The 8,434-nt window shown below is 35.6% G+C and overlaps 1 protein-coding gene across 1 annotated transcript; it reads left to right on the forward strand.

Annotated features, from left to right (window-relative positions):
• The first annotated feature begins 2,186 nt into the window (after positions 1 to 2,186).
• Positions 2,187 to 7,720, forward strand: GAPB (glyceraldehyde-3-phosphate dehydrogenase B subunit). Its single transcript, XM_006855621.4, has 9 exons — positions 2,187 to 2,295; positions 2,491 to 2,604; positions 2,772 to 2,933; positions 4,819 to 4,986; positions 5,232 to 5,392; positions 5,512 to 5,573; positions 5,753 to 5,802; positions 5,929 to 6,335; positions 7,350 to 7,720. The coding sequence occupies exons 1-9, from the start codon at positions 2,197 to 2,199 to the stop codon at positions 7,480 to 7,482; spliced, it is 1,356 nt and encodes a 451-aa protein (XP_006855683.3). The 5' UTR covers positions 2,187 to 2,196; the 3' UTR covers positions 7,483 to 7,720.
• The last annotated feature ends 714 nt before the right edge of the window (positions 7,721 to 8,434 follow it).

The following is an 8,434-nucleotide window of genomic DNA, read 5'->3' on the forward strand; positions in this document are numbered from 1 at the left end:
CAGTGCCAAGTAACCGCACAAGTCAACCATACATCGATTTGGAGTTTTAGGAGCTTCTAGTATATTGTATGCAGAAGGGAACATGTTTATGTAAATTAATATCCAGCAACTTTAAATAATCAAAGGAAGAACTCCTATGATAGGTTGAAAATCTATTTCTATCTCTCATTATGAAATTCAGAGCTCTAAATCCTATGCAGATCATGCGGATCTGTAGGCACCTGAAAATATTGAAAATGGACAATTCAAATTATACGTGATAAGAAGTGCAATTATTAGGACTTGAAATAATTTTTCTTCATATGGATGCATCTTGAGGTCAAGATGATCAAATTGGAGGTTGTTCCAATGTCCAAACAAACTTTTCCGAAATATTTTTGAGACACGCCCTTCTTCTATAGTATAAGTTTGATGCCTTATATAAACGTTTTTCTTTTGCGAAAGGCTAAAATACAATATAATCATTTTCTTATTGTTGACTAGGATAATATGCAATAGTTTGAACAAATATCGTTCGGGCTTAGGAGAACTCATACTGGTTATCAAGGAGAAAGCAATTGTTGAGGATCACTTCCCATATTCGCGAGTTAGCAGTTGCCAAAGTATTGGCATTCCATATATCGGGATAAACAATTATCAGAAATCTACAGATCACATGGCATCAACAACAATCTAATTCCCTTATTCTGATCGCATGGTCTTTCCTTTATTCTAACCAAGTTGAACGTTGATGGAGCTTATTTACAAAACCCACGGACAACAGGAGGCAGTGGTGTCATCAAAGGTGGTGATGGAGCCTTTATTGCCGCCTTCTCCACTCCTTTCAATATTGCATCCAACAACTATGCAAAATTTTATGCTCTAAAAAAAGCCATTGATTTGGTCATTAAATTCGATTGTTTCCCTTATAAATAAAAGTGAATTGATTTGGTCATTAAATGCGATTGTTTGCCTTATAAATAAAAGTGACTCTTCTCTGCTAGTCAATGCCATTCAAGGCTAATGTAATGTTCCATAAGCACTTTCCACGGTAGCAGTCATCCGCAGACATAGCCTCTCAAATCGTATGCGATTTATTTTTTATATCTATCGCAAGGCTAACATGATAGCAGACACTCTTGCCAAAAAGGCCATGTCCCTCGCTGGTACTGCGGTTTAACGTGCTAAACTGCCAAATTTTCTCTCATTTCTAGTGCTACGGTTTAACATGCTTCGTGACTAATGCACTGTTCCTTTTTTATAAACCATCTTTAGATTTCCGACATTGTTGTCATCGGTAACTTCCTTGGTTTGGTGGTTCGTTTTTTCTTCTAGATCCATGGTTATTTTGGCCAATTAGCAAATAAAATTTGAAAAAAGTTTATATAGAGCCGAGGCTCTAAACAACAAAATTTGAGCCTACATCAAAAATTGTACTAGAAGCAGTTATTTTGATGCCGAAATATCTTCAAATTGATCATCTCGACATCAAGATGCATGGACATGAGAAAAAAATGGATCTTAAACTTTGGAAATAGTGTATTTTGTGACGCATTTTGGACCGTCAATTTTCAAGTTTTCATAGATTTATCGATCTATACTATTTTTGAATCTTTAAACTTTATAAATAAATATGAAAATGTATTTTAAGGCTATCACATAGATTTCCAATATTGAAACTATATTTCTCAATACTATTTGAAAGTAGGGTCTAATTTGATTGTTTAGAGCCTAGGCTCTATACAAACCGCACCCATAAAATTTTGATTTCATGTTGGACATTTTCCATGCAAATGAAATGAGGGGCATTTTGGTCCATTCATTGAGATGATACAATCGTTTTTGGCCTCAAGCGGGTAATCATCCTCTAGTCAAAGGGCACTGAGGGCAAACAAGAAATATTCAAATCTTGGGTGGAGAAAGAAGTAATACCTACTTGTGGTGCAAACTCCACACTATCTTATCTCATCTTTTATGCCACACATTTGCTTCCCTTATTCATCTCCATCCAAATCCAAGTTTCAAAAAGTAAAGCCATGAAAATTAAAATAATAATATTTTATGAAATTTGTAAAACACATCTAATCCATCATACACACCAATAATAACTATAAAAAAGTAAACTCATAAACATTTGAAATGTTTAAATAAATATTGCAAGAAAAATAGTAATTATAAAACCTCTCACAATTTCACTCTGCAGATTCAGTTGCAGCCATGGCATCCTATGCAGCTCTTACTTCTTCAAGGGTACCAACCACCACTAGGCTCCCCTCAAGAAGCACTCAATCTCAAGCTCAATCCTCCTTCTTCAGGGTTAGTATCCATGCCTTAATATATAGATTAAATGAATCATATAATAGTTTAGTAAATCAATTTTGAATCTAGTGAAATGAACATACTGTTAATGATCAAAAGAAGAAAAATCGAAACCTTTTGCGTGTATGTAGGTGTGGCAATTGATCTTGAATTTCCAATTCATTGATATTGTTTGTGTAAGATGGCTTACAGAGGGTCGAGCTCGGTGACTTCTCTGGCCTCAAATCAAACGCATGCGTTACATATGCGAAGTGTGCCAATGAAGCTTCATTTTTCGATGTTATTGCAAGCCAACTCACCCGAAAGGTTAGTCGGGATTTGGCTCCAAAGACAACTTTCACAAAATTCTCTCCCATTCTGTGATTAACATTTCTATTATTAATTTCGCTTTCTCCAATGGACATAAGAAATATTGTCTTTGTTTCTGTTTGTTTAATATTGTCTTTGCTTCTGTTTGTTTTGTATTTGGTCAGACTGAAGGTTCGGTACCAGTGAAAGGTGAGACAGTGGCGAAGCTCAAAGTCGCAATCAACGGATTTGGGCGTATCGGGCGTAATTTTCTCCGCTGTTGGCATGGCCGCAAGGACTCGCCGTTGGATGTCATCGTAGTGAACGACAGTGGTGGTGTGAAAAATGTGAGAATTACCACTTGTTTTTTGGTTTGTTAGTTCTGCAACTTCTATGTGGTTATGGGAGAGTTGAAAAAGATTAAACCAAATGGTTTTTACAGGGGAACAATAGTTTTTATACTTTAAAAGAGGATTGGGTAGGAGGCTTATTGAGAATATTCGGTTCTTAGGAGAGGGGCTGGGTCGTGGTGGTAGCACCCTCATATCTAGTTATCACGTTGTGATTTTCAATCATACCGACACCACCCATTGACACCTTTGAGAAAGCTAACTCCCTAATCTATATGAAAAAATGGTAAGGGCTTGTTATCTTGTAAAAAAAATGGGAGAATTTCAATAAAATGGTCATATGACATTGATCCCATGTTAATGTTTTTTGTACACTAGAACACGATTTTCTTCTCACTTTGTAAGCATCTAGACATTTTCTCTTAACCTTTTTATAATAAAATGTTACTTTTGAAAACTGCGTATATGCATGGATGATCCCATATTAACGTTTTTTGCACACATTGACACAATAAACACGCGATATTCATGTCTCACTTTTTAAACATGTAGACTTTTAACCGTTTTATCTTAATGTTACTTTTAAAGTATTTAATATCATATAAAATCCCACCTCCTTCATGCTTTAAATAACGTATGGACATAGTATATGAAAGGCTCATTTGGAAAGTTTGAAATTGATTATTTTGATACTTGTATTTTTGTCGACACACATATGGTGCCCATGTAACATAGAAAGACATCAAAATGTTAAGTGATCTAACCTACTAAATTGCCAACAAAATGGGTCGTCTCTAAAATCATTTCAGTTCTGTACATCATCGGCAATTTTGTTAGACAATGCCCAAAGTACTATTGCCTCAACTTTGAAATTTTGAAAAAGCGAGGGTATTTTGATAATTTGATTAATTAAGAACCTCGAGGCAAATAACCTAAATGTTCCTTCTCCTTTTTCCCATGTTCCAAACAGAGAACAGGCAGAGGTATTTGCGTATTTTGGCTCAAGTAACTTGAGTGAGGCCAAATTACCAAAATACTCTGGCTTGTTTCTGTTCCATACTCAAAACAAGTTTTTTAAATGAAAAAACATGTCCCATGTGTAGAACCTGGAACAAGTAAGATATACAAGACATTTAGCTTAAGTGACTTAAGCTGATCAAATTGTAAAAATGTCATCACTTGTTGAGGAATACAACCCCAAAACATGGGAAATTAGGGGATTTTTAACAAAATTATCAAGGCAGTATCTAATGAATGGTTTTAATCACTTTATTGGTAAAATTGTTGAGACTGATCGATCATTTTTAATACCTTACGACAAAATTGACTCATTCAATTTTGATGGTTCAAACCTTCAAAAAAAAAAAAAAAAGGAAGAAAACCCATAAAAGTAGATTTTGCTTTTAGATAGGGAAAAGAGAGTGAAATGTTATCAACACTTAAGGTATAATTGTTTAATTTAAATTTTACTTGTAGAACATAATACAATCCCTCATGCTCTGGACAAACCGTAGCTTGATGGATCTAAATGGAGGGAGGATGGGATCCACTACTCATCACCATCCATCGACGAGTTTTGTGGGATTATAGTATGCTACATGTTCTTTTTATGTTCTAGAAGTTGAGTAAAACATTATATTTTATTTCAGGAAGCTTTCTTTTGTATAAGGAAAAAATTTGTATGAGGCGGCAATCATAATTGTGGAGTAGAAGCAGAGTTGCAGGCTGCAGCCTTACATATTACTTTTTCTACTTTCATTTATATAAACTTTGTATAATGATGTGCACATATATTTCTTTGTTACATCTATTGGTCACGTTATCATTCGTCTCTTCCTCTTACTGAGATGAGTAGATGACCATTTAAATCGGTTAATCTTAGGCGGCACACCTTCTCAAATACGATTCGATGCTCGGAACATTCAAAGCCGCAGTTAAAATCGTTGATAATGAAACGATTAGCGTTGATGGAAAACTCATCAAGGTCGTCTCGAATCGGGATCCCTTGAAGCTGCCGTGGGCTGAATTGGGCATCGATATAGTGATTGAGGTACTTACCATTATTTTCTTCTTGTTTTATTTTCTTAACAATGTGTCTCTCAGAGTCCCCCTCTTGTTCATAAATTTGGTTCAGATCAGAAATCAGAGCGTTAATATATGTGGGAGTTTTCTTATGTTTTTGATGTACTTCTTGTTTTTTATAAGATTTTTATTATTAGTTATTTTTCTTTCTTTTTTTATTCTTACAAGTTTTTTGAAACTAAGAAAAAATTATGATCTTGGTGAGATTCTTAGGGAACTGGTGTGTTCGTTGATGGTCCTGGAGCCGGCAAGCACATCCAAGCAGGAGCAAAGAAGGTTATCATAACAGCACCAGCGAAGGGTTCTGATATCCCGACATACGTCGTTGGAGTGAACGAGGGCGACTATTCCGACGAAGTGTCCAACATTGTCAGGTATTAATGCTACTTCCACTCTTTTCCTTTTCTCCTCCAAAAGAAATCTTTTTCCTTTACAACTTACCACAAAATCTTTTATTCTATGTGATGCTTAAACTTAGCTTGAAATGTTGCAGCAATGCTTCATGTACAACGAACTGCCTAGCTCCATTTGTGAAGGTCATGGATGAGGAATTTGGTAAGATAGCAACCTGAAAATTGCTTGAGATTTAAATTAGCTTCTAGAAATTGTTGGAGGATTTCATTTAAAATTTCCTTTTAGAATCTCTTGATTGCATAGTCGAATACCTATGGTACAATTCATAGCAATAAAATTAAAGAGGAAAAGAACTGAGTTGCATTTACAAATGATTATAGGGATCGTAAAGGGGACCATGACCACCACCCATTCCTACACCGGAGACCAGGTACGGCAGCAAGCAGATCAAGACGTTTTTCTTGAACTATTTTTCTGTGAATGTGGTTTAGTTTCTCTATTAACATTAACTGGTCTAGCATTTCTAATTTTCTGTACTTTGATTTGTTATTATCAGAGGCTCTTAGATGCCTCCCATCGCGACCTAAGGAGAGCCAGAGCTGCAGCACTAAACATAGTCCCAACAAGCACGGGGGCGGCCAAGGCAGTGTCACTAGTGCTGCCTAAACTCAAGGGCAAGCTCAATGGCATTGCATTGAGGGTCCCTACACCAAATGTTTCAGTGGTTGATTTGGTGGTGAATGTTGAGAAGAAGGGCCTCACAGCTGAGGATGTCAATGCAGCTTTCAGGAAATCTGCTGAGGGGCCACTAAAGGGTATTTTAGCGGTATGTGATGTTCCATTGGTGTCTGTCGACTTCCGGTGCTCGGATGTCTCCTCCACCATCGACTCCTCTCTCACAATGGTCATGGGGGACGACATGGTCAAGGTCGTCGCGTGGTACGACAATGAGTGGGGCTATAGGTGAGATCTCTCTCTCTCCATTAGTTTTCTGAAATTATGCATGCTCTTGGGAAGGTTCAATTACTAGTCTACTTGTGTGTGTGTGTTTTGTTATTGATTGGCAACTCAAGCTGCGTTCCTATGAATTGCATTGCATTATTTCTTAGACTGTGTTCATGTGAATTGCATCGGGTTATTTCGTAAGTTAATATGATTTGCCTTTGCATAATTACTTAAAATTCAAAGTTCTTATGGTTCTCTATTTTCTTGAGCATTTTCCTTATTTGAGAAGCTTATACACAATTTGCTTCTTTCTAAATAGACTTCTTTCATCTACTAGAAACGTTTTGTTCTGCACCTCACCCTTTCATACTTATTATTGGAGTTTTTGGTGATTTCAATTTATTTGAAAGGAAGCACAACCGCCCTTTTATCTCTCTTTTATTCTCTTGAAGTGATTCCAATGCAAGCGCCTTAAACACATCCGAAGATTTTATGCATATGCAACGATCATTATTTTGTGTCTAAATGACTCATTTGAGTTACATTTCTTCTAATCATCTAATCTTGCCATGGTTGGTGTTGTTGCGTAGCATTCATTTTAAGGGTGGCAATGGACCCGGGCCTGACCCGGGACGCAACGACCGGACCGGACCTAAGTCCAAGTATGGGTCGAAAAATTGGACCTAGCAGGTTGGCTCCAGGTCCAAATCTTGGACCCGAACATTATTTGGGTCCGGGTCTGGGTCTATGTAGACCCGACCTAAATAGTTTTAATATTTAAATGATAATTATTAAATACAAACTATATATCTTTAGTTATAATATTTGAATAACATGTATATATTTAACACAATATTTAAATATATATTTTTATTTTTGGGTCGGGTCCAGTTGGATCTGGGTCCAGGTCCCATAAATTTTTTGGGTACCGGCCCAGTCCATTCCGAACCGACTTGTTGCCACTTGTATTTCGTTACTACATATATGTTTGGTTAATATTTAATATTTCCTTTTTGTGAAATTTAACTGCAGCCAAAGAGTGGTTGATTTGGCGCACCTCGTCGCCAGCAAGTGGTCAGGAGCGGCCAAATCAGGTGGGGATCCACTAGAAGAGTTTTGCCAGACGAGCCCCGAAACCGTTGAATGCAAAGTTTATGAAGCCTAATTTTACCCCATTTATGAAATAATGATTTGCCTTCTCCCTCTCGTGTTGTGCATTAGCAAATATATTTTCTTTTTCATTCTTTTCTTAGTTTCCTCCTCTCAAGATGTGGAGCTACAATTTTTCAAGCTTGACGACGACTGTTGTCATTTGAAAGACAAGCAATATGTGTAAATTATTGGTTAATGGCATGCTAATTGCAGATACATTTTACTAGAATAATGACAATTAAATTAGAAAATAAGGTGAAAATGATTTTTTCTTGTCCTTTTGGTAGAGCATGGACTTTATTAATGCAAAACACCGAAGTGTGGAATTTCATGTAGGAGGTAAAAAACCAAAACGCCAGCAAGATAAATATGTATACATAATAATCATTTATAAGGAGATCACAATCACATGCAACTCTCAAGTGTAAAATTTGAGTGCTCGAGTATGTCACAGAATTTAAAAAAAAAATATTTTAAACTTTGAGCCTAGTTAATAGAAAAAGTGAAACTGCCCAATTGTAATCTCCATGTACCAAATATAAATGGCCTTTTCTAGCTAATAATATTAGCTAATGACACACCCGTTGCATGATGCTAGGAAATAGTTGAAAATAAGTCCTTTGAAATTTAACTTAAATGAACTATTAACAAAAATTTTACGAACTTTAAGTCATTCAATATTACTTAGATAGTTATTCCTTTAAAATTTAACTTAGATGAACTATTAACATAATTTTTACTAACTTTAAGTCATTCAATATTACTTAGATAGTTATTCAGTTTTCTATCTAACCTATATATTTTTTATTTTCTTTTGATAAGATAAATACTATTATAAAAATCCTATTTTGGTTGGAATAATTAATATTTCGATTTTTTTCTCTTTTTATTAATGAGCCAACTACCATCATCAAAATAGTTTCTATATTCTCATATATAGAAGATTATTTTTTAAAAAATGGGAT

Source organism: Amborella trichopoda, chromosome 9 (genome assembly GCF_054954075.1).
Source record: "Amborella trichopoda isolate Santa Cruz 75 chromosome 9, AtrichopodaSantaCruz75HAP2 v2.0, whole genome shotgun sequence".
Lineage (NCBI taxonomy): Eukaryota > Viridiplantae > Streptophyta > Magnoliopsida > Amborellales > Amborellaceae > Amborella > Amborella trichopoda.